This window comes from Macaca mulatta, chromosome 7, assembly GCF_049350105.2.
Source record: "Macaca mulatta isolate MMU2019108-1 chromosome 7, T2T-MMU8v2.0, whole genome shotgun sequence".
NCBI classification, from domain to species: domain Eukaryota; kingdom Metazoa; phylum Chordata; class Mammalia; order Primates; family Cercopithecidae; genus Macaca; species Macaca mulatta.
The window spans coordinates 74,716,664-74,743,439 of NC_133412.1; the positions used below are offsets into that span (position 1 = coordinate 74,716,664).

Genomic DNA, 26,776 nt, shown 5'->3' on the forward strand with positions numbered 1-26,776 from the left:
GGTGTGGTGGTGGGCGCCTGTAATCCCAGCTACTCCGGAGGCTGAGGCAGGAGAATCACTTGATCCCAGGAGGCAGAGGTTGCCATGAGTCAAGATCGCACCACTGCATCCCAGCCTGGGCGACAGAGTGAGACTCCATCTCTAAATAAATAAATTAATTAATTAATTTTAAAAAATTCTCACTATGAAATCTATATAGCAACAAGGACAATTACTTATAATGTCAAGTTTAAAAAGACTAATACAAAAATGTTGTCAGACTATAACAATGTAAAATTATGCATGCATTTGAGTCAAGATTTAAAAAAAAAAATGAAAATGATTATGTGCAGAGTAGTGGAATTACTATTGGATTAGTTTTTCAAAACTTTTTTAGGGGGCTGATAGACTGCTTTTATAATTTTTAAAGGGAAAAATAACAACAGTAACAACAAAAACCCACTCAGAACCACAGGGCAGCAGGTGGCATAGCAGAGGTATATCTCTTACCACCCCATGGGATCAACAGGTTTCCAGCTTTGGTTCTTGCCCCTCTCCCAACTCCCAGCAAAACACATCTGCCTGCATAAGAGTTCTCACAGAAAATGAAAATTATACTCCCTCCCATTGGGAAGATATCTAATTATGGTAATAATAAAGTGCAATACCAATTATCTAAACATGGGTTGGCAGAATACACCACTGGAATGAGATATAAAGTTTTGAACAGAACAAATGTTTGTCTCTTGGAGTAGGAGGTGTTGGAACCCATAAACAAGAGGAACATACCCGATGTCACTGAAAGCAGTGGGTACTCAATACCAAGTGACTTACTATGCAGGGTGATCATAACTATAAGGAAACACCTGCATGATATTTGCTTTATAAGCTTCTTTTTTATTTCTTTTTTGTTCTTTCTTTCTTTTAAATGTCTAGGAAAGGCCAGGCACAGTGGCTCACTCCTGTAATCCCAGCACTTTTGGAGGCCGAGGCAAGTGGATCACCTGAGGTCAGGAGTTCGAGACCAGCCTGGCCAACACAGTGAAATCTCGTCTCTACTAAAACTACAAAAATTAGTTGGGACACACCTGTAGTCCCAGCTACCTGGGAGGCTGAAGCAGGAGAATCACTTGAACCCAGGAGGAGAAGGTTGCAGTGAGTCGAGATCTTGCCACTGCACTCCAGCCTGGGCAACAGACCGAGACTCCATCTCAAAAAAACAAAACAAAACTGTCTACGAAAAAAAAGATTGAGGGGAAAGGGCAGAACAGATTTCCCAGCTCTCATTTAGGAGATGGAGAAAGCATGTGGGAGAAGAGGAGAAGTTGATTGTGTGTATAAGGATTAGCTGGGAGTTTGCTATTATCTAATATGAAGTTGCAGAGGCTTGAAGCAGAGAAAGATTACATCAGAAGTAAAGCTCTCCTCATAGAGAAATCTCAGGGATTGACTGAGAATGGTCAGAAGTAAAGTGAGTATCTTTTGCTGGAAAATCAGAGCTAGTAAATGGTGTGAGAGCTCAATATTAGCAGCAGAAAAAAAACTTTATGAGATTTTAGGTCAGGTACAGTAGCTCACACCTGTAATCTTAGCACTTTGGGAGGCCAAGGGAGGAGGATCACTTGAGCCCAGGAGTTTGAGAGTAGCCGGGGAACACAGTGAGACTCTCTCTATTTTTAAGAAGAATGTTTTAAATGCCAAAGCTGAAAGCCTTTAAAAGCCAAAGATCACATCCTGTTTTCTATTTAGCCCCAGTAAGAAAAACCAAAAACAGCAGTAATCAATAACTGTGAATAAGGTACTCTACCGTGTACCTACATGTTTATATTTACTTGAACCTTGCTCTAAAGCATCACATTGTTTTTAAATAGAAATTAATCAAAATGTACCCTGTTATAAAGCAAAAGAAGAAACTGTAAAGAAAAAACCAATAAAAAAGTTCTATTTACCAAAAACCTGCCAGCACAAAGTTAAAAGGCAAACAACAAATCAAAAGGAATATTTGCAACATATAATTATCCTTGATATCTTAACTAAGACATAAAAAGCCCTTATAGAGGGACCTCCTCTTTCGGCTTTGGAGCCCCCTCCATCTGTCTCTGTACAAGGGAGTTTCTTCCTTCTGTCTTCTCCCTTCCTTCTTGCCTATTAAATGCTCCACTCCTTAAAACCACTCCACGTCGTGTCTGTGTCATTTTCTCTAAACCGGCATAAGGACCAAGAACCCTAGTGTTCCTTCACTCATCAGAGCCGTATCATTTTGGTGCACGGGCCAGGAAAGGAAATTCAATCATCAGACTGCAATCAAACTCCAAATGGTGCTACAAACTGAACCACACATGGACACGCCATCTTCTGAGGACTCTTAGATCAACCCCAGGAGGAGCCCTAGCTGCTGTTCCCCATTTGACGTCCCTTTTCAGCAGGAAGTAGCCAGAAAGAGTCGTCGCCCAAAACCCCCTAACAGAGTTAGTGTGGCATCTCCACAGTGGGGGAGTGTTGTAGGAAAAGGGGTCACTGGGAAGTTTTAAAGCATCTCTGGAAAAGTTTCTTGTAAAGCCCGGGCTCTTAGAGCCAGGCCAGCAACCTTTGATATGCAAGTCGGCCATTAGAAACTGGGTCCACCCAAACATGGAGATTCCCGCAGCCTTCTTGCCCTTTCCCTGCAAGTTCCTGGCAACATGGCCACCCCCACATATCCTCACGTGTGTAGAACGTCATGGCATCATGCATTTGTATATTAAAAGACTAGGGTGGGAGGGCCAGCTTTTTCTCTACGTGAATGGCATGACTAGTCAAACCAATCCTCTGAGCCCTATGCAAATCAAACACCGCCTCCTCCAGCCTCTGCATATATACCTGACCAGTATCCGTGGCCGGTGGGGACCTCCGTTTTCGGCTTTGGAGCCCCCCCTCCCTTTGTCTCTGTACAGGGGAGCGTCCTCCTTCTGTCTTCTCCCTTCCTTCTTGCCTATCAAACTCTCCGCTCCTTAAAACAAAAACAAAAACAAAAAGCCCTTACAAAGCAATAAATAAAAGATAAGCAACCCATTAGAAAAATGAGTGAGGGTGATAAGCACACAATTAAAAGAGGAAAGACAAATGGACAGACTAGAAAAAATACTCCAGAATGGAGTTAGGTTACAAGAATATTCCAAATGTTAAAAGTATCTCGGCTGGGAGTGGTGGCTCATGCCTGTAATCCCAGCACTTTGGGAAGCCGAGGTGGGCGGATCACGAGGTCAGGAGATCAAGACCATCCTGGCTAAGACGGTGAAACCCTGTGTCTACTAGAAATACAAAAAAATTAGCTGGGCGTGTGATGGCAGGTGCCTGTAGTCCCAGCTACTCAGGAGGCTGAGGCAGGAGAATGGCGTGAACCCAGAGGTGGAGGTTGCAGTAAGCCAAGATCGTGCCACTGCACTCCAGTCTGGGCGACAGAGCTAGACTCCGTTTCAAAAAAAAAAAAAAAAAAATAGTATCTCAACAGATAAAATTATTTTCTCTTTTGTTTATCTTCATTTTAAAATTATTCAAACTATTTGTTTCAAATTGCATTACTTACGTAACTTCATTATTTTTAGCACTTTGGTGGGAGGCCAAGGTGGGATGATGGCTTGAGCCTAGGAGTTCAAGACCAGCCTAGGCAACATAGTGAGACCCCATGTCTCACTGAACAAGCTAGATAGATCCAGACCTGGTGAGCTCACTGAGTGATCTAGAGTGGCCTAGTCAAGAGGCAAGGCAGGATCACTGGTTTGGAGGCTGGGAGTAAATTTCACTCAAAGGTGAGATAATGGAATTTGCAACAATATGAACAGCCCCCTTGGGGGTAAAGAACAACTCCAAGACTGGCAGACTGACGACTATACCATCTCTCAGAATAAGTTTCTACCTAGGGAATATCTGGAAATATTTTTTAAAGATGAACATAAATCTTATTGTTTATTACAGGGTCTACTAGTTTGCCCAGGAAATTTTACCAAACATTTAAGTAAACATATCAACTAGATGTGGGTAAGGAGCATCTTAGTTTTGAAAGGGCCTCAGCATGCCAAATCACCCTGTTGGAATTATTTGAGGGTATAAAAACAATATGATTCGGCTGGGCGCAGTGGCTCACGCCCGTAATCCCAGCACTTCGGGAGGCTGAGGTGGGCAGATCACCTGAGGTCAGTTGGAGACCAGACTGGCCAACATAGTGAAACCCACCTCTACTAAAAATACAAAAATTAGCTGGGAATGGTGGTACGCACCTGTAAACCCAGCTACTTGGGAGGCTGATGCAGGAGAACCTCTTGAATCCAGGAGGTGGAGGTTGCAATGAGCTAAGATCACGTCACTGCACTCCAGCCTGGGCAACAGAGCGAGACTCTGTCTCAAACAACAACAACAACAATAAAACCCAGTATGATTGGCTGGATATGGTGGCTCATGACTGTAATTCAGCACTTTGGGAGGTTGAGGCAGGGGATCCCTTGAGGTCAGGAGTTCGAGACCAGCCTGGCCAACATGGTGAAACCCTGTCTCTACCAAAAACACAAAAATTAGCCAGCTATGGTGGCAGATGCCTGTAGTCTCAGCTACTTAGGAGGCTGAGGCAGGAGAATCACTTGAACCTGGGAGGCAGAGGTTGCAGTAAGCCAATATTGCGCCACCGCACTCCAGCCCAGGTGGCAGAACGAGACCCTATCTTAGGAAAAGAAAAAGAAAACAGTGGCCAGGTGCTGTGGCTCATGCCTGTAATCTCAGCACTTTGGGAGGCCAAGGTGGGTGGATCGCCTGAAGTCAGGAGTTTGAGACCAGCCTGACCAACATGGCAAAATCCTGTCTCTACTAAAAATACAAAACCTAGCCGGGCATGGTGGCACACACCTGTAATCTCAACTAGGGGCAGGAGAATTGCTTGAACCTGGGAGGCAGAGGTTACAGTGAGCTGAGATGGCATTATTGCACTCCAGCCTAAGCAACAGAGTGAGGACTCTGTCTCAAAGAAAAAAAAAAAAGTATGATTATATATAATTATGGCAGAACTAGTAGACTAGTAGACAAAATTTCTACAGACTTTAAATACTAAGATCCCACCAAAAAAAAAAAAAAAAAAAAAAAAAAAAAAAAAAAACCAGAACAAAATAACAACTGACTTCCATAAAACTTGGGTGAAGGTATGTTATCTGTGTGCATCCGTATGTATGTCTTCATGTAATTCTCATTCATGGGGAAATATAACCAGTAGAGTTTTTTTAACCCATTGACTAGTTTTGGACTAGAGCTTTACGCTTTCATAAATTACCTAGAATGGTGGTTTCCAATCCGTAAAGGAACCCAGCTTCACATCCACATATGTGTTCTCAAGGACCAGCCATTAGACACACCACTACCGAATAATGACTCATGAAAAATTTATTTTAAAAAGGAAGTCTTCATAATTATATAAATGCTTTGGGACCCAATAATCTAGTAGAAGAATGTTAGGATGTAAGTTTCATGAAGGAAGAGGCTTATCTATTTCACTCATCACTGGATTCCCCATTAGGTACTCAATAAATATTTGTAGAAGCAATAAAGTAAAACCTTCAAGTTTGCAAATGGCCTTAAAGCTGTTCCTAATCAAAACGCAAAATTAAAAGACCGGTTCTCATGAGGCTGTATAAATAGGCAAAATTATAGCAAGTGACCATCAGTGAAGGCAAATGTGAAGGAACACTCAGAGAAAAGCAATACCAACTATACTTTTAGAATAATGGATTTTAAGCTACACTGTTCAATCAGCTTAGACTGTTCCCTTAAGATACCACATTGCATGTTTGATCACAAAAGGTCCAGAAAATGCTGGGCATTATCAGAAAGAACACTGTAAGCAAATTAGAACTTGTGATCCTGCCCTTATTCAAAACCACTCTGTGTCTGTAGCTACATGTGCTGTGCAGTTTGGGTTCCCTATACCTCAAGAAAAACATACCAGAGTTGGAAGAGGTCCTGAGAAATGTCAGAGATTGAAGTTATAAAGTAAATGAAACAGCTTTCTAATGAGAGCCTAAAAATTAGAGCTCTATTTTTTTTTCTGGAGAAGATGAAAATTTAGGAGAAAGGGGAAAGTATAACTAAATTATAGGTTTGTTCATCAAACCTCATAATACTAGAGAGAAGAGGGCAGTATTTTGAAGTTTGAAATAAAATATGTACTGGGCTTGGACATTCCCAGGGTGCTCTGTAGATCTTCACCCCTGGATGGGGACAAGGCAGGGCCCCTCTCTGAACTGACCTTTTTATTGGGAGAATTAAACCCCTGATGGGTGGTGACTTGTTAAAAAAAGAAATAAAAGATGTAGACAAAAGATGATTTTATCTATTGTCAGAAAATATCCTGAATTATCACAGGTACAAAAATATATAAATGTAGTAACATTCACATATTCAAATCTAAAAATAAAAAAGGTTCCGAGGAACTAAGAACAAGGACTTAACACTGAACCCATGAGCTTTTTCCCCCTCTGCAACAAAGCCTTCAAATTTCAAGTAACATTAAACTTTGTTATCTGTTACTTCAGCAATGCTAAGTTCAGTAATAGTAGATTAATAAAAGCTCAGTAACAGGACATTAAGGAGGCAGAGGCACTCCAAAATGCATTAAGAAAAATTTGATCTCTAGTCAATATATTCTGTTTAATAAGACAAGGAAGCAAATAAAATGTTGTAGATTTATAAAATGAAAGTGAAAGGCAGCATGATTTAAGGAACACTGAACTGTGAGACAAAAAAAAACACAAGTTTTCTTGAATTTGCCATTGTTCATTGTATTAGGACTGGAAGAAAGGATGGATGGATGTTTTACAACCTGTGGGTGAACTTTCAACCCTGCTCCCCCACACGACTGACGATGGCTTAAATACTGGTATCATCTGTGTTGCATTACTGCTTGTAATTGTTAAGAGTTTTTATTTATTTGTTTGTCTCACTCTGTCGCCCAGGCTGGAGTGCAATGGTGTGATCATAGCTCACTTCAGCCTCCACCTCCTGGGCTCAAGTGATCCTCCCGCCTCAGGCTCCTGAGTAGTTGGGGTTGCAGGCATGCACCACCATGCCTGGCCAGATCTTTTAATTTTGTAGAGACAGGGTCTCCCTAGGTCGTACCAGGAATGGAAGCAGACAAGGGGAAAGTCAGAACAAGCAAACAAGTTCAAGAGTAAGCTGCTGCTCCCAAGATGTGCAGAGCCTCTGCCTGAACTCGAGCAGGAACATTAATCGTCGAGACACTGCTTTCATGGGTGGCAGCGAAGGGAACTCAGTGAAACTTCAGTAGGATCAGAGGAAACAGAAAAAAAAGAGCCTCAGAACAAAACCCCAGACTGGGAATGGTATAGCTAAAAGAATAAGGAATTGTGACCACATGGAATTGGCTTTCACTCCTATGGTATCAAAAATTACTTGCGTGAAGACCCTAGTTAGGCATTGGTTTAGTATGTAAAATTAAACTAACTTTAAAGATCTCTGAGTCCTTGAGCAGGCCAGGCTGCAATGGCTGGGCAAATTAATCTAGAACTTACGGATTTCTATATAAAAATTAACTGCTAAGGTGGACAAGCAGACTCCATAGCATATACATCTCACTGGCCTCTTGAATACACATCTGAGGCCTGATTATAGGTCTATGTCACTCCAAGTCTCAGATGTTCTGAGTCAGTCAACGGCCAGTGTTTCATTTTATGAGGCACCTGCTGTTCAAGCCAGCAGCAAAAAATGGCCCAAAGAGATTCTCAGCAGTACATAAGAAACAGCTGTCCCAGTGGGCTCAGGCAAAAAAACCCCACCTTTTTTACTTGTCTTTCCTCCACTTAGTGTAGCCCCTCTAATGTACATATTGCCATAAAATTTGCTGTGAAACATACATCTGATCACCAAGATGACCCTGTTCAAAATCTCCATGGTGTTTGGGATGGAGCTCAAACCCTTCAGCCTCACATGGAGGATGCATTCCAATGTGGTCTCTGCCCCTCTCCAGCAACTTGTCAGGATACCTTTCATTCTGACCCCAGTGGTGGTTATCTCACACTCTCTCATGCCTCTGTGCCAGGGTTTGAGCTATCCCCCTGACTAGAGAAGAATACCTGATACCCCAACCCACCAGGGCCCCAAACACAAACCTGCCTAAGAACTCCTCATCTCCAAGCTTCGGCTCCAGAGTTCCCTTCTGATGCCTTCTCTGAGTGCTGCAACTCCAGTCCTCTGCCCTCCTCCTGCTCCACTTTTCTCCTGACACCCAGGCCTCTCTTCCTCTGTGGCAGCACTTCTCACAGGGGGTTGGAATCATTCGTTTGCTCGTCAGTCTTTGCCATCAGTATATGAGCGACTCCTGTGTTGGGGTCATGTCTTTCTCCTCTATTTCCGTGACCTAACACACCTGGCTCCCCATGGCAGGTGAGTTGTCACGGCTCCCACTGCTCCCAGAGCCATTCCTGGATGTCTCTTCACCCCCCTGGCTGATGTACCTGCCCCTGCTTGCCCTGTGCAAGGTGTCCTTCGCCCAGAGGCAGCTTCTCCTCTCCCCCTGCCATGCCTTTTCCACGCCAACTGAAGATTGCAAGGACAGAATTATATTGCAAACATTCTAACAAGACTCACAAGATGTTAAAGCCGAAGGGGCTCTTAGAAATTATCTGGTCCAGGGGCTTCCAAATGCCTGTCTGAAGGCTGCTGGTGGACCGACTGCAAAAGAGTAACATGGGGAATGACTTAAAAATACAGATACACAGGCTCCACCATGAAAATTCTGATTCAATAGGTCTAGGATGGATCCCTGCTTTTGGGGTTTTTTTTTTTTTAAAGCTTCCCAGGTGATTCTAGTGCACTGGTCTAGTCCAAACTCTTCATTTTTTAAACATGGAGAACTGAGGCTCAGAGAGGGGAACCATCACCAAATGCTAAGACTTATGACTGGCACTGAAGGCACAAAGCTGAAGGCCCAGACCCTGCTCTTGAGCACCTACACATACATAATCCACTGGAAACATCTTTGGGCACCACTGAGGCTCATCAAGCGCACAGAATTCCCACAGAAGTCACCTCACTCTCCCTTTTGCTCTATTTATTCTTCCTCACATCATAATTTTCTACCTTTACTGTAGTTTACTGAACATTTCAGTAAAGTGTTCTCTTTCCTGCTATTTTATAAGCCCCTCAGTAGACACTCACTAAATTATTATTTCTAGATTTGGATCTCTACTTGGATATCTAATAGGCACCTCAGATCTACTATGTCTAAAATCTAGCTCTTGATTTCCTCCTACAGCCTTCCCCATTTCAGTAAATGAAAATGCCATTCTTCCAGCTGCTTAGGCTTAAACCTCTCTTTCTTTCACACCCTTCATCCAATCCACAAGCATATCCTCTCAACACAACCTTCAAAATATATTCAAGTCCAGCCATTTCTCACTACCTCTACCATCATCTCTCTCCTGTGTTCCCACAAAAGCCTGCCAATTGATCTCCTTGCTTCCACCCTTGCCTCTACTAGTCACTCCCAACACAGCAGCCAGAGTATTGCTATTGAAACGTACGTTGCCACTGGGCACAGTGGTCCATGCCTGTAGTACCAGCTACTCAGGAGGCTGAGGCAGGAGGATCACTTGAGCCCAGGAATTTGAGGCTGCAGTGAGCCAGGAATGCACCTGAGGATAGCCACTGCACCCCAGCCTAGGCAACACAGTGAGATCCCATCTCGAAAAACAAGATAGTTTGTTTTCAAATTTTTTAATATATGTTAAGTTCTAGGGTACATGTGCACAACGGGCAGGTTTGTTATATATGTATACATGTGCCATGCTGGTGTGCCGCACCCGTTAACTCGTCATTTACATTAGGTATATCTCCTAATGCTATCCCTCCCCCTCCCCCCACCCCACGACAGGCCCCGGTGTGCGATGTTCCCCTTACTGTGTCCAAGTGTTCTCAATGTTCAATTCCCACCTATGAGTGAGAACAATTTTAAAATGTTAAAGCACACATCACATCATGTCCCTACTCTCTTCAAAACCCTTCAACACCATCCCATCTCCCTCAGAGTGAAATCCCATCTTTCCCACAGCCTCCACAGCCGGGATGAAGGCACTGCCCCCGTCTCCTATGCCTCTCTCTCACCCAGTCTGTCCAGGCACACAAAGGCCTCCTTACATTCTTCAGGCATGCTGGTCATGCTCCATCCCGAGCCTCTGCAGTCACCATTCCCTCTGCTTGAAACATTCTCCCACCAGATCTCGGTGGGCTCACTTCCTCACTTCTTCAGGCCTTTAATCCAATGTCACTTTGTCAGGAACCTTCCATGACCATTCTACATGAGATACCAATCCCCAACCCCACCGTCAATCTTTATCCCCTTACACTGCTTTATTTTCTTCCCAGCACTTATCACCACCCAGCATATATTATATAATTGTTCATTACCTTATTGTCTTTTTGTAAATTCCAGTGTGTTTACAGGAAGGTAATCCACCATTAGAAAGGAGGAACAGGCCAGGTGCAGTGGCTCACGCCTATATTCCCAACACTTCAGGAGGCTGAGGTGGGCTGATCATCTAAGGTCAGGAGTTCGAGACCAGCCTGACCAACATGGTGAAACCCCATCTCTACTAAAAATACAAAAATTAGCCAAGCATGGTAGTGGGCACCTGTAATCCCAGCTACTCAGGAGGCTGAGGCAGGAGAATTGCTTGAACCCAGGAAGTGGAGGTTGCAGTGAGCTGAGATCATGCTATTGCACTCTAGCCTGGGCAACAGTTCCAAAAGAAAAAAGAAAGAAAGGAGGAGGAACAATTTGACAAGCTCATTTGTCCAGAGTTAAGATTGTTCAAGATAGTCACAGATTCCCAAGTGGGTTTATTATGAATCAAACATTTTGCAAATATGTAAATTTTTGTTTCACTTCTTAAAATTTTAGAGAGACCTTCAGTGGTCATAGGACTTCGCGAGTGGGAAGGAGTCTACCTAAAGTGCCCTTGTCTATGAATCCTGGATCCCTGTAATGGCTGATTAAATTAAATATTTTATCAGTGGGGAGTGCCCATTGGCCGATGTCCCATAAAGTCATTTGTTTTGAGGATGGGATCAGTGTGACACCAGAGGAAAGAAAAGGCTAGCTCTGAGAACCATAGGGAAGAGGTAGGTACAGGGTGGGCCTGAGTCTTAAGAAAAAAAGACACAAAAGGCTGGGCACAGTGGCTTACACCTGTACTCCCAGCACTTTGGGAGACTGAGGCAGGTGGATCACTTGAGGTCAGGAGTATGAGACCAGCCTGGCTAACATGATGAAACCTTGTCTCTACTAAAAATACAAAAATTAGCCAGGTGTGGTGGTGCACGCCTGTAATCCCAGCTACTCAGGAGGCTAAGGCAGGAGAATCACTTGAACCCAGGAGGCAGAGGTTATAGTGTGCTGGGATCACGCCACTGCACTCCAGCCTCAAGCCTGGGCGACAGAGCACAACTGTCTCAACAAAAAGAAAGAAAAGAAAAGAAAAGAAAGAAAAGAAAGAGAGAAAGAAAAGAAAAGGAAAGAAGATAAGAAGATACTGGCTAGGCACTATGGCTCGTGCCTGTAAGCCCAAGCAAGAGGCTGAGGCAGGTAGATCATTTAAGGCCAGGAGTTCAATACAAGCTGGGCAACATGGCAAAACCCCATCTCCACCAAAAAAAAAAAAAAAAAATTAAAATTAAAATTAGCTAGGAGTGGTGGCACATGTCTGTAGTCCCAGCTACTCAAGAGGCTGAGGTGGGAGGATTGCTTGAGCCTGGGAGGTTGAGGCTGCAGTGAGCTGTGATTGCACCACTGCACTCCAGGGTAAGTGACACAGCAAAACCCTATCAAAAAAAAGAAAGAAAGAAAAGAAAAGAAATCTAAAAAAAGAAAATACAACTCTGTGAACAAACTGAAATGCCATTGAATTGTACACTTTAAATGGGTAAATTGTATGGCATGTGAATTATATCTCGATAAAGGTGCTATCTTTTTTAAAAGACAGAAAAAGACAGAACTGGAGGGAGCTGGGATTATACAAGACAATAAAACTGACTGGGACAAGTAGACACTAGGCATTGGCAGCAACTGCAGTTTACACAGAGGTGACAATTTAGATACAAACTGATACTTTGTAACCTGTACCCCCTTTACCTTTCCTTATTTGCAAACAGATCTCAGCAATAACCTGGCACCACACTTTGTTAGAAGGAAACAGGACCCAGAGATTTGAGAAAAAGGGGGACAGGACTCCTCTTGTTCACACACCATCCTGGTGTGTTCCTCCCAGTGAACTTTGTAAATGCATCGTCTCTTGGTAGTAGGGGACCCTAAATTTAAGCAAGAAGCCAGCAGCCTCAGACCTGCTGTGAACCAAGCCTCAAGTCCCGATGCAAAGGACCCTAGAAAACAGTGTTGGCCAGGCACGGTGGCTCATACCTGTAATCTCAGCACTTTGGGAGGCCGAGGCGGGTGGATCACCTGAGCTCAGGAGTTTGAGACCACCCAGGTCAACATGGTGAAACTAAAAATACAAAAGATCTCTAAGAAAGATACAAAAAAATTAACCGGGTATGGTGGTGCACACCTCTAGTACCAGCTACTTGGGAGGCTGAGGCAGGAGAATCACTTGAGCCCCAGAGGCAAAGGCTGCAGTTAGCCGAGATCACGCCACTGCACTCCAGCTTGGGCTACGGAATGAGACTCCATCTTGAAAAACAAAAAGAAAACAGAAAGTGGCCATTCCACAGATTCACTCTTTCTTTGGTGGTTTTGAGGGTGCCACCAGTCTCATCTACCATAGACAACCTACAGTTCCAAAGCTTCCTAAACTGACAGGTCTAGAGGGACACAAAGAGCATGCTATTACTCTTAGAGGCATCTCTATGGTTGCCTTAGATCAACACAGAAGTTTAGGAGCTGGTGAGTCAAAGAGGTGCTAAAGTTTCTCTTCCAAGTGTCTGTTCTTATTCCCCTTTTCTTACATACATACACACACACACACACACACACACACACACACACACACACACACACACACACTCTTCTCTTTCTCATCCTCTCTCCCCCTATTTCTTCCTTCAAGGTACACTTTCTCTCCCTCTCTTCTCTTCCCCTGTCCTCTCTCTCTCTGTCTCTGTCTCTCTCTCCGCCCCCTGACTCTCCAGATCCTGCTCCCTCCCTCATGCCTCTCTTCCTCCCTCTTCTCTGCTTCCCCTCTCAACAGATATCTGGGTGTGCTCTTTCACCGTAACTGCTCAGACCTGAGGGAAGCCAGCCTTCAGCAGAAAAGTAGGGCCCCAGCCAAAGCAGCCCTTCACCAACAATCCAGCATGGTAACAGATCCAATATCCAGGTGTTCTATATGTGCCTACTGTATGTCCCTGGCGATCCAAGGGAATGATATGGAATAACATGTCCCTATGTGCCTTTCTACAATCAAACAAATGGAATATTAAGAGCCTTCACAGAGTGAAATGTTTACAGATAAAATGGTGTGACATTTGGAATTGGCCTCAAAATAACACAGGGCAAGAGGAAGAGAGCAAGGAGGAGATACATAAATGAAACAAGATTGACCATGTAGCCAGGCATGGCGGTATGTGCCTGTAGCCACAGCTACTCGGGAGGCTGAGGTGGGAGGATTGCTTGAGCCCAGGAGGTAAAGGCTGCAGTGAGCCTTGATCGCGCCACTGCACTCCAGCTTGGGTGATAGAGTGAGACCCTGTCTCAAAAAAACAAAATACTAAAAACAAAACAAAAGACCATGAATTGATAACTACTGAATTTGAGTGAGTACACAGAGGTTTATCATATTGTTTTTCTATATTTGTACATTTCAGCACAATAGGGACCCACCCCTTGGCTAGTAGACTTTATGGGTCCAACTAAGGTAACCACCAAGATCACACACCCATCAGGATGGCTATTATTTAAAAACAAAACAAGGCCAGGCGCGGTGGCTCACACCTGTAATCCCAAAACTTTGGGAGGCTGAGGTGGGCGGATCACATGTCAAGAGATGGAGACCATCCTGGCCAACATGATGAAACTCCGTCTCCACTAAAAATATAAAATTTAGCTGGGTGTGGTGGCACGCACCTGTAGTCCCAGCTACTCAGGAGGCTGAGGCAGGAGAATCACTTGAATCCAGGAGGTGGAGGTTGCAGTGAGCCAAGATCACGTCACTGCACTCCAGTCTGGCAAAAGAGCTAGACTCGGTCTCAAAAAAAAACAAAACAAAAAACAAAACCAATAATAACAAGTGCCAATGAGGATGTGGAGAAATCAGATTCCTTGTGCATCACTGGTGGGAATGCAAAATGGTGCAGCTGCTATAGAAAGCAGTTGGCAGTTCCTTAAAAAATTAAACAGAATTACCATATGATCCAGCAATTCCACTTCTGGGTGTATATACTCAAAAGAATTAAGAGCAGGGGGACACAAGATATTTGTACACCCATGTTCATGGCAGCATTATTCGTAACACTCAAAGGTGGAAGTAACCCAAGTATCTGTCAACAGATGAAAGGATAAACAAAATGTGGTATATACATACAATGGAATATCATTCAGCTTTAAAAAGGAAATTCTGACACATGCTACAACAGACAAATATTGAATGATTCCACTTATATGAGGTCCCCAGAGTAGGCAAATTCATAGAGACAAGAAGGAGAATTGTGGTTGCCAGGGGTTAGCGGGAGAGAGAGGGGGAGTTATTGTTTAATAGGTACAGTTTTAGTACAAGATGATGTCAGGTTTTAGAGATGGACAGTGGTGATGCTTGCACAACCGTGAAAGTATTTAATGCCACTGAGCTGCACACTTAAAAATGGTAACTTTTGTTATATGTATTTTATCATCAAAAAAAAAAAAAAAACAAAATCCAGGGAACAAAAAAATCTCATGTCCAAACTCTTGGCTTTTTAAGGCCAGCTCAGGTCAGCCTAGACATCATACCTTAGAGAGGATCTCAAAACAAGGGTGTGGCGAGCGTTGCTAGGGGAGCAGAGCTGCAGAGAAAGGAAAAACTTCTACCTAGGCACATGGTCTAGAGTCCAAACACCACCTAAGGAAAGAAGAAAAACAAAATGTTTTTTAAGTGGGTCTGAAGGTAAATGTTAGAGTAAGGAAAGATAGTTTAAAAAACTAATAATAATAATTCAAGTGTAAGACCCTGAGAAAAATCCCCAAACATAAATTCAAGCAGGCCACAAATGTAATCAAAGACAAAACTCTTCCCAGCTCCACGTCTGCTCCCCTCCCTCTATTATAGGATGGTGGTTCAGAGCACAGACTCTATCTGGGTTCAAATCCTAGTTCTACTACTTACTAGCCGTGAGACCTGGGGCAAGAGTCTTAATCTCTGTCTGTTTCCCCATATGTAAAATGGGCTATTACAGGGATAAAATGAGTTAATAGTTACAAAGCTCTTACAACACTGCCTTTCACATAGCAAATACATGTTTGTTAAGTATTATGCCACCAACCTCAGTGGCCAGCAAGCTATCCCTCATAAGTTTTCAGAGTGCCCCAGAAATTGCTGGCCAGAAGCATGGAGAAAGGACAGAAAGACAAGGGAAGTAAAGCCAGGTTTAGTTTACCCCTCCACACAACTATTCCCCCAGTGCTCGGGATGCCCGCTGAAGCTGAAGAAGCAGAGGGCCAAGCAGGGGCCAGTGGGGCAGGTGAGCTGCAGAAATCATGGCGGGGGCAGAGAGCAGTGTAGGAAGAGGTCAGCACAGAGCAGGTGATGAGAATGAGGGACAAAATGAACAAAGTCGGCAGAACCCTTTTTTTAAAACTAGGTGGTCCTCAACTGTAGCTGAACATGAGGATCACCTTGGGAACTTTGGAAGCTACTAATACTTGGCCACTACCCCCCTAAGATTCAGATTTAATTGACTAGTGTTGAGAAATACTGGTTAATAGCCCATCAACTACATATACCACAAATTACGTAATAAAAGGACTCATTCCCTGAATTTCTCATTCTGCCTGTTCTCACTCTAATCCTGCATTCCCTCACTTGACTTCACTTTTGTCCAATTTTGACAGACCAACATTTAGTTTGGATTCTAAATAGTAATACAGACAATATTAATGTAAAAATGTAGAAGGAAAGGGAAAGAAACCAATTATCTCAATTCTACAGAAAGAAACTACAGAAAACTATCCTGGAAGTTTTTCCTTTTTTTATTTGGACTTTCACATTTCAAAACATAAACTAACAAGCAGACACTGTGCTGTCCAAATGAGGACAAAAGTTAGAGATCAGGGCCAAGGGGTGTCTTAGGTCTGTTGTCCAATAGTAAATAAATTGGGAGGTGCTCCAATGAGTATACCTGGTTATTTACTCCAGATTAACCTTGGTTCCTCTGGCCACCAGTTTCTGTTGGGTTATCCAGACAGTCTCTCTCATATGTGCAATCATGCAGTTTGGCTGCAGAATGACTAAGAAACCTGAGTGTCAGTCTTCACTTCCAGGCTGACTGCTTCTCCCAGGTCACCCTAATCACACACTGATGCTTGGATGTATAGGAATTTTACAGTTTATAACACATTCTTCACACAGCACAAGGAACTCACCAGTGAGTGAACTAAGACTGGCACTCAGGCTCCTGCCTGCCTCCAAGGACCAAGCTGCCCTTGTACTTTGAACTCCAAACAGGCAAGTCAGTTTTCACATTTCAAGTTTCCCAACACACTCATCTTCCCAAGCTGCTACGGGATAGGGCACAAATTTTCCTTCAATTTGGTATTGAGACATTCACCATAGCCCTTGCCATAATGACACACCTTAGAGTGTTGTAAGACCAAGATTAGACAATATTGTTCTAGAGCATTGTTCTAGATTAGAGCTTCTTCCAACACTAGAAAGATTTAGGACTATCGGAGCGAAAGAGACTCTAGGAAACCATTAAATTTAAACCACTTACTTTACAAGCAAGGAAACTGAGGCCCACAGAGGAGAGGTAATCAAATAAGAAAAGGGACATAAACTGAAGAGTTTTTATTACTGTGGAAGATTCCTGTTATTCCTGGCAAGGTCACAGGGCCCTTGTGTGCCCTTCCCATCAGAACAGCTGAAGTCACCTACTCACAGTTACCCATTCAAATCTCTCCACCAAATATAGGGGATATGGCTTATTTAACCCTCAGACCAGTGCTTCTCAGCCCTGGAGTGATCCTAATGCCTAACTCCAGCTCAGACCAATTAAACCAGAAATTCTAGAGGTGGAGCCACCAAAGGATCCCCAAAATCCATACCTTCCCCCATGGATTCCTTAAACCCTCTCCAGCCCGAGGGGCTTTTGCACTTGCTCTTTTCTCCAATCTGATTGCTCTTTCCTCAGATATCTGCATGGCTCCCTCTCTCACTTCCTTCAGACCTCTACTCAAAGGCCATTTAATCAATAAGATTTCTCTGGCTTCTCAATTTAAAATAGAAAACCTGCCTCCCCACTAAACCCCTCATCCATCATCCCTGCTTTATTTTTCTCCATAATACTTTTCACCATCTCTTATATTTTATCTTACTTATTATCTATAAATGCATACAAACCAGAATGAGCCCCATATGAGTAAGATTTGTGTTTATTTTGTTCCTTGTTATATTCCCAGTGCCTAGAATAGTGCCTGGTACATAGCAAACCATGAGATGTATATTCTAAATGAAGACATCAGGAACACAAATCTCAAAATATGACTCATACCAAAAGATCATAAAGAAGCAGCCGTTTGGTTGATTATACCAAAAACACTTCTTCACCGATCTCATCTTGGCACAACCCTTATCAAAAACAGGACAGAAGCCTAATGAAACAGAACCCATTCAGAAATACTTTCAGAAATAAGTATTTCTAGTAAATTAATCCAATCCAATGGGTTTGTTCATCAAAGACAATTTGTTCTGAGAAATAAACATACAAAAATAGAAAATGAAGTTGAAAGGTGATGGAACAAATGGCTTTCAGATACCATCTTAGCATATGTGCAGATTCAGAAGAAAGCCTGAGAGCACTGACAGCTGCACTCAGACAGGAAGAGTTTTCAGCAGACCAGAAAGAATAGACAGGCTCCTCTCCTGGGATTACAGCCCGAGAGATGAAGGTGCCATCTGGGATACTACTGCCTGCTTATCCCCAAACCCCCCAACCTGATGAACACCTTCAGCGACCTGAGGAGGACCCTTCCTTTTCCTTTCTCCTACTTACAGCCCACCTGCTAACTGATTTAAAACCACTGACAACACTTTAAACTCTACCACATTGGGAGCACTGGAAGCCTTTGTCAAGGCAGCCACACAGCAAGTCTCACTGATGTCATCTGTTCTGTTCCATGTCTGCCGACTCCCTGTCCTTGCTCTTTCCTTGCCCTCTCTGATCTTTCCCTACTTGGTCATCCTGCAAGTTTCTTTAAGACTAATCCTTCCCAAACACCATTTTTATCAGGTCACTTACTCTGCTCAAAAACTTCCTGGGCCGGGCGTGTTGGTTCATGCCTATAATCCCAGCACTTTGGGAGGCCAAGGTGGGTGGATCCCTGAGGTCAGGAGTTCGAGACTGGCCTGGCCAACATGGCGAAACCCCATCTCTACTAAAAATACAAAAAATTAGCCAGGCGTGGTGGCACATGCCCTGAAGCAGAAAGAGTAGATGTAGCTGGGAAGCAGATGATGGCAGGCCATTGCTAGGTCTTTGACTTTGACTCTAAGATGAAAGGCTACAGGAGGATTGGAATAGAAGAGTGATATGCTCAGACCAATATTTTATTTGTTGTAGGTGGGTTTTTGTTTTTTTTTACCACTTATCCTCAAATTCTATCAGACTGACATTTTAAAAGGATCACTCCCCTCTGCCTATCCATCTCAACTATCATTAGGAAGAATTACAAGAATTTCTTCTTGAATGTTCCCAACTTTTCTAAACTGAGCACATATTATTTTTTAAATGAGTGGGAAAAAAAACAATCTCCTCAATCCTTAAAGACTTGGCTCAAATTCCAACTCTGCCTCAAAACCCCTGTAACAGGCAGAGCTAGCCCACACCGTACCCTATGCCCCAGCCAGCAGGACCACCAAGGTGGGCCCAGAGTCAGCAATGAGGTGGTACAACAACATTCACTGCAGGAACTGATATGTATGAATGTTTCTTTTGTTGCCCTCACTTTTCTCCTCCCATGCAGAATTGTGTCCCTTCAGACACTCTTGCCCCCAAGTGCCTGCCTGGGTCCCAGTCTTTCTCTCAGTTGACTTAATTAATTCCTGGTAATTAAAGCTACTGTTTGGTGATGATGTACTAAGAGTATGACCTCTCCCAGGAGGTGTAAATAATTTAAAAAAGGACTCTAAGATGGAAATGCAAAAGCCTTAGACTCAGAGGAATGATGGAATGACAGGCACTGGGGTTCATATTTTGTGGATAGGAGGCCAGCTTCTCCTAAAGGGTATAGCACTTAGGTAGGAAGCAGCGTCAAGGGGAGACAAGTAAAGTAATGAAAGATGAGAATACTTCATTGCCACCACCTCTCTCCTGCCAAATAGCCATTCAATACATTTTGGGTACTAGAGAATGTTACCTCTCCCAGCCATCTCAGAGGTTGACCTGTATGCCAGTAACCACCACCCTCAGAAAGAAAAGCCCCCTTAAGACACTTCTGGTCTGAAAGCAAATTATTCTCTAATTGCTTTCAGTGGGGGAAATCCTGGAGGGCAAAGTTCATCTCACATGATTCTTTTATGCTCTACAGAGCACCAGCTCTGGATTGGGTCCACAGTTGCTTTTATAAGCAATTGTGGAATACCGATCTTAATTAGAATGTTTACTTATATTTAAAATCTTGAGGGTGTTCCTTTAGCAAGGCAAAGGGCACAGGGAGACTATAAGAAGAGGCTTTAAGGTAGGTATCTACTGTAACTGAATTGGCAAAAAAAAAAGAGTAGAATGCTGTTGCAAAAAGGCTCCACAAAATTTTATTTATTTAGTTAGTTAGAGACAAAGTCCCACTCTGTCACCTAGACTGGAGTGCAGAGGCATAATCATGGCTAACTGCATCCTAGACTTCCCAGCCTTGGGTGATTCTCCCACCCCAGCCTCCCAAGTAGCTGGGACTGAATACAGGTCTGTGCCACCATGCCCAGCTTTTTTTTTCTTCTGTATTTTCAGTAGAGATGGGGTTTTGCTATGTAGCCTAGGCTAGTCTGAAACTCCTGGGCTCAAGCAATCCACCCACCTCAGCCCCCAAAAGTGCTGGGATTACAGGTGTGAACCACCTTACCTGGCCTCCCCAAGACTTTAAATACAAGTAAACATGCTAATTAAGAATAACAGGCCAGGCGCCATGGCTCTCACCTGTAAGCCCAGCATTTTGGGATGCCAAGAGGGGCAGATCGCCTAGCTCAGGAGTTCAAGACCAGCCTGGGCAACATAGCAAAACCCCATCTCTACAAAAAAAAATTACAAAAAATTAGCTGGTATGGTGGCACATGCCTGTGGTCCCAGCTACTTGGGTGGCTGAGGTGGGAGGATCACCTAAGCCTGGTTGGTCAAAGCTGCAGTGAGCCATGATCACGCCAAGGCACTACAGTCTAGACAACAGAGTGAGACGGTCTCAAAAAAAAATTTTTTTTAAAAGGATTAATGGCTGGGCACGGTGGCTCACGCCTGTCATCCTAGCACTTTGGGAGGCCGAGGTGGGCGGATTGCCTAAGCTCAGGAGTTTGAGACCAGCCTGGGCAACATGGTGAAACCCCATCTCTACTAAAATACAAAAAAAAAAAAATAGCCAGACATGGCAGCGTGTGCCTGTAGTCTCAGCTACTTGGGAGGCTGAGGCAGGAGAACTGCTTGAACCCAGGAGGTGAAGGGTACAGTGAGCTGAGATCATGCCACTGCACTCCAGCCTGGGTGACAGAGTGAGATGCCATCTCAAAAAAAAAAAAAAAAAAAAAAAAAAAAGGATAAATGGCAGCCAGGCACAGTGACTCACACCTGTAATCCCACATTTTGGGAGGCTGAGGTAGAAGGATCGTTTCAAGTCAGGAGTTTGAGAACAGCCTGGTCAACACAGCAAGACCCTGTCCCTACAAAAGAAATAAACAAATAAAACTAATCAACCAGGCATTGTGGCCCATGCCTGTAGTCCCTACTCTGGAGGCTGAAGTGCAAGGATTATTTGAGTCCAGGAGGTCAAGACTATAATGAGCTATGAATGCACCACTGCACTCCAACTCCAGCCTGGGTGACAGTGCTGGACCCTATCTCTTGAAGAAGAAAAAAAAAAAAAAAAGAATAATGACCATGACCAGGGACAGTGGCACACCTGTAGTCCCAGCTACTGGGGAAGGTGAGGGCCACATGCTGTGGCTCATGCCTGTAATCCCAGCACTTTGGGAAGCTAAGGTGGAAGGATTATTTGAAGCCAGGAGTTTGAGACCGGCTTGGTCAATATAGCAAGACCCCATCATCGCTACAAAAATAATTTTCTTTTTTAATTGAGACAGTCTCACTCTGTCACCCGTGCCAGAGTACACTGGCATGATCTCGACTCACTGCAACCTCCATCTCCCAGGTTCAAGTGATTCTCCCACCTCAGCCTCCCGATTAGTTGGGACTATAGATGCACACCACCATGGCCAGCTACTTTTTTGTATTTTTAGTACAGATGGGGTTTCACCATGTTGGCCAGGTTGGTCTCAAACTCCCGACCTCAAGTGATCCACCCACCTCAGCCTCCCAAAGTGCTGGAGTGAGCCACTGCGCCCAGCAAAAAAAAAAAAAAAAAAAAATGTTTAAGGGAGGATCATTTGAGCCTAGGATTTCCAATCCAGCCAGGGCAATGTAGCAAGACTCCTATCTTTTAAAAAAAATCTAATTTTTTTTTTTTTTTTTTTTTTTTTTGAGACGGAGTCTCGCTCTGTCGCCGGGCTGGAGTGCAGTGGCCGGACCTCAGCTCACTGCAAGCTCCGCCTCCCGGGTTCACGCCATTCTCCTGCCTCAGCCTCCCGAGTAGCTGGGACCACAGGCGCCCGCCACCTCGCCTGGCTAGTTTTTTGTATTTTTTTAGTAGAGACGGGGTTTCACCGTATTAGCCAGGATGGTCTCGATCTCCTGACCTCGTGATCCGCCCGTCTCGGCCTCCCAAAGTGCTGGGATTACAGGCTTGAGCCACCGCGCCCGGCCCAAAAATCTAATATTTTTAAGGGCCTAAAGATTTACAGCCTTAATAAAGTATTAAATAGTGAAGTAGTTTTTATAACCTCAGCCAGTTAAGTTCAAGTCTGGGGAGAATAACAGCACAAAGGCAGATAGCAGCCCAGCCACACAGACCAGAGCTTTGGCTGGGCAAGTCCAGAAAAATCTGAACTGCTCAGTGCCCATCCCTGGGTCCCCTTTTCTGAAAATGCCAAAGTTCTGCCTCAAATGCGTCATCAGGCCCTACAATGTCCCTGAGATGGCTTACAGTTACAATGGACACCTATCTTCAAAACCTCTCTCTGTAGTCTCACCCTGTCCTTTGGCTTGTAAAGGAATACTCGCAATTTCAGGAACTGAACTGACAAAAAAAGTAGAATGTTGTAAACTACAGCAAACCAGGGGGATAAAAGCGGAGCCAGAGTACACTCTGCTGGCTCACATTGGCTCTAGCTTGCCAAGGGCAATGTGGGTAAAATGTTCCTGCATCCAAAGACTGGCTATAAGGAGCAGCCCTCCACCTTGCCCCTAGTATGAGCTAAACTCCTAAAAGGTGGGAAATCCCAGGAATGCATGTAAGGGTTACACATGGGAACTCTCTCTCTTCACAGTCCCTTGATCCTCAGGTTGTAACATCAAGGCCTCTAGAATCCCCATGCTGGTGTGTGAGAGACTGAGCCCAGTGGTCCATAGGAGGTAGCCCAGAGCCACACCAGAAAAGGAGTGATTTCTTTAGAAACACCCCTAAAGAAAGCAACCAACTAATGAAGCTAGAAGCCAAATCATACTCTATTCATCAGCTCCTCCCAGATGGGTGCAGCCCTGCCTCTCTGAATTCAGGGACTATCCCAATCAGAGGTGCTAGCCTAATCCACCTGTTTGAATGCATATCTAACAAAAGCATCTTATCCTGAGAGTGACAGAGGAGGCCAATTCCAACATCATACATCTCTATAGGGACATAGTTCTAGGCAGCTTTTGAGTTTTTGCTTTAGGGCATTCAATGTTCGTCTCCAAAATGAAACTAGGCTTACAGGATGCTTGTTTGTTTTTGTAAAGATGATATATACATGTCTGTATAAAATTCAAATGATAGGAAGAAAATATAAAGAACAAAGTAAAAACCACCCCACCCCTCCACTCAGGTAAGATCTTACTGTAAACTCTGTCCTTACAGAGAAGCAAGTCTATTCTGAGTTAGACCTGGGATATAGGTCTCGTGTTCTCTGGATGAGTCTGTGGATTTATTTTTATGGAGGAGGACCCTTAATGCCACCTCTGGACTACTCAAAAAAGTTTCAGGCTGGGCACAGTGGTGACTGTCTATAGTCTCAGCTACTCAAGAGGCTAAGGCAGGAGGATTGCTTGAGCCCAGGAGTTTGAGGCTAGCCTAGGCAATATAGAGACCTCATCTCTTAAAAAAAAAAAAAAATTTAAAAACACTTTTTTAAAGTTTTCAAATCTCAGCCAGGTGCAGTGACTTACGCCTGTAATCCCAGCACTTTGGGAGGCCGAGGCAGGAGGATCACTTGAGGTTAGCAGTTTGAGACCAGCTTGACCAACATGGTGAAATCCCATCTCTACTAAAAATACCAAAAAAAAAAAAAAAAAAATTAGCTGGGTGTGGTGATGGGTGCCTGTAGTCCCAGCTACTTGGGAGGCTGAGATCACTTGAACCTGGGAGGCGGAGGGTGCAGTGAGCTGAGATTGCACCACTGCACTCCAGCCTGGGCAACAGAGTGACACTCTGCCTTAAAAACAAAACAAAACAAAAACTCAGTTTTTGCAATAATCCTAGACCTCTCAAAAATAAAAAGTTAAAGTCATGCAGTCCCCCTACCCCACCACACATACTGATTGGAGACCAGATGTTAATCTGTTCAGCAGACATACTCCTTTTCTTCACTCAACACAGTGGCAGTCGTTCTACAATCTATCACACACATAGACATTATCACCCTTTTCATCCCCCAGAGTGTGTTGATGAGAGAAAGGGAGACACCAATACCTCCTTTTTTTTTTTTTTTTTTTTAAGAGATGGGGTCTTTCAATGTTGCCCAGGCTGGTCTCGAGACCTGGGCTCAAGCAATTCTCCCACCTCAGCCTCCCAAAGTGCTGGGATTACAGGTGTAAACCACCATGCCAGGCCTCATCATCATCACCTTTTTTTTTTTTTTTTGAAATGGAATCTAGCTCTGTTACCCAGGCTGGAGCGCAGTGGCATAGTCTTCGCTCACTGAAACCTCAGCCTCCCAAGCTCAAGCGATTCTCCTGCCTCAGCCTCCCAAGTAGCTGGGATTTTAGACGTGTGCCACCACAATCGGCCAATTTTTGTATTTTTAGTAGAGATAGGATTTCACCATATTGGCCAGGCTGGTCTCGAACTCCTGACCTCAAGTGATCCACCCACCTCGGCCTCCCAAAGTGCTGCTGGGATTACAAGCATGAGCTATCGTGCCCAGCTGCCCATTATTACCTCTTGATATAACACTTTCAGAATCTGAAATGGAAAAGGTAAGGAACTTAACCAAAGTCACGCAGTGACCAGAGGACAGCCCATAAGTGCTGACAGCTTTGAGGAATAACTGTCGTGGCACCAAACTCGAAAGGTATTCATTAACTTTTATTTGAGCCACAAAAAGGATCAAATGTGTCATTTCAACAAACACACACACACACTTTCCCTGCTGTTAAACAGAAGCAAATGGTTGGCTGAAGTAGCACTCTGATCCTCTGAAAACAGTTCCCAAAAGCAATTAGCTAATGGATATCACATCCTACACCCTTGGAGCAAGCAAAGGGAGGCCCCTGGACCAGAGATGCCCACAAATGAAAACACACAGATTTTGGGTACATGCAATTGCTCTACCTCAGGGACATCAACATTCAGAACTCTCTCCTATTCAGGATGTTCCTATTTTTTAAGAAAAGAAAAGTTTAAACAAATTTACATGTAAAGATAGGAATAAGGCCAGGCATAGGGGCTCATGCCTGTATCCCAGCACTTTAGGAGGCCAAGGCAGGCAAATCACTTGAGGTCAGGAGTTCAAGACCACGCTAGCTAACATGGTGAAACTCCACTCTACTACAAATACAAAAATTGGCCGGGTGTGGTGGCGCATGCCTGTAATCCCAGCTACTCAGGAGGCTGAGGCAGGAGAATCGCTTGAACCTGGGAGGTGGAGGTTGCAGGGAGCCAAGATGGCATCACTGAACTCCAGCCTGGGCAACAGAGTGAGACTCCATCTCAAAAATAAAATAACAAAATAAATTAAATTAAAGCTCACCATGATCTGGCTGAGTGGAGGGTGGGAATTATTTTCTTTTCTGTCTCCAATGTGTAAGGAAGATAAAGATCCTAAACCAGTGTCTCCTTCACATGCAGCCAAAAGCCCTCTACCCCGTCCAAGAGTTCACAGACCTCTGTTCCCAGAACAACTTTCAATGCATCTGCCCACAACCACTGCTAGCCACAATTTATCCAAGCTACTTAGAATCTGCATACCTTCTCCATTAACCTAATTCTATGGAACACTCCTTTCTGATATTTTATTTCTGTTATTTCTCCCATTCCTTAAGTTTCACAAATACAGGATCCCACATAAACAATACAGAATCATTCATTCTATCAATTAATAATCATTGTTGACTACACTGAATAGAGCTTGAGGAAAGATTATGTTAACAGAAAGGGTTTGTTTTCATGGAGCCTGAGAAAAACAAACAGGAATTGAGGAGCAAGTGTTTGTTAGTATGTCCCAGCCCTGGCCAGAGAGAGGGGAGCAATGGCCAGAGGACAGAAACATCTGTCATTCTGCAGTTTCATTTCTCATGGTCAGTTAATATCCTAAGTTTATTCATGAGTCTCTTCCAAGTTTGGTTAGTGAGTCAGTCTCTCTGGATCCGATCAGCTCTGAGTACCCTACAAAACTAAATTTCTGGTCTACGAAGCAGAGAACCAGATCCTGAAACATAGTGATGCCCCCCAAACAAAGCCACCCCATGATAACATCTATCTCCACTCTCTAACTGCAACGCCTATCATGGGATGTATGTGATGTATCTAAGACTCTCTGGTAGCTCCCCATGGCTTACAGAATAAAATCCAAACTCCTTGACCTGGCTTTCACAGCCCCAAATTAGCTTTCCAGCCTCATCCCGAAACAATGGGGGCTACCATGGCTCCATGCTTTCATACCTATGACTCTATCTACCTAGAATGTTCTTTGCTCAATCTTATTTGCCTGTGAAACTCCTATTCTTCCTCCAAAGCCCAGTTCAAAAGTCACCTCCTCCCTGAAGTCTTTCCTATTTACCCAGGGATTTCATTCTTACTGTTTCAAATAGCTCTTTAACCACAACTGTGCTAGAGAACTTAAGTACACTGTAACTCATCCTTTAAAATATCTGAGCTCCACTGGATACTCTGAGCTCCTGGAAGAAACTCACTATGTATTCCACAAGCATGAAATGGGAGCTTGATGTTGAATGACTGATCACATGGAACATGGCATTAAGTTATTAAGAGACGATAAGAGGAAAAAAAAAGTCCCACAAAATTCAAGAAATAAATTATCTATATATTTAATCT

At 43.8% G+C, this 26,776-nt stretch overlaps 1 protein-coding gene and 1 long non-coding RNA gene across 9 annotated transcripts in view; one reads left to right on the forward strand and one right to left on the reverse strand.

Moving 5' to 3' along the window:
- Positions 1–26,776, reverse strand: part of ZNF592 (zinc finger protein 592) — a 57,225-nt gene that overhangs the window by 26,660 nt on the left and 3,789 nt on the right. The window contains exons 2-5 of one of the 8 annotated variants that reach the window (XM_077937759.1): positions 14,951–15,059; positions 8,602–8,685; positions 8,124–8,332; positions 2,839–2,968 (exon numbers count right to left, since the gene is read on the reverse strand). The exons of 1 other annotated variant lie outside the window; for it this stretch is intronic. Coding sequence is in view for 1 of the 7 variants with exons in the window: in XM_077937756.1 (XP_077793882.1) it covers positions 14,369–14,457 (89 nt within the window). In the remaining 6 variants the exon portion in view is untranslated. Of the gene's footprint in view, positions 1–2,838; positions 2,969–8,123; positions 8,551–8,601; positions 8,686–14,368; positions 14,503–14,950; positions 15,060–26,776 lie in introns of all 8 variants that reach the window. 6 more of the 8 variants (XM_077937758.1, XM_077937757.1, XM_028850207.2 and 3 more) reach the window with 6 other exon arrangements.
- Positions 873–4,693, forward strand: LOC144330069 (uncharacterized). The gene is made up of 2 exons (XR_013395931.1): positions 873–3,308; positions 4,547–4,693. It is a non-coding gene; the product is annotated as an uncharacterized LOC144330069 (long non-coding RNA).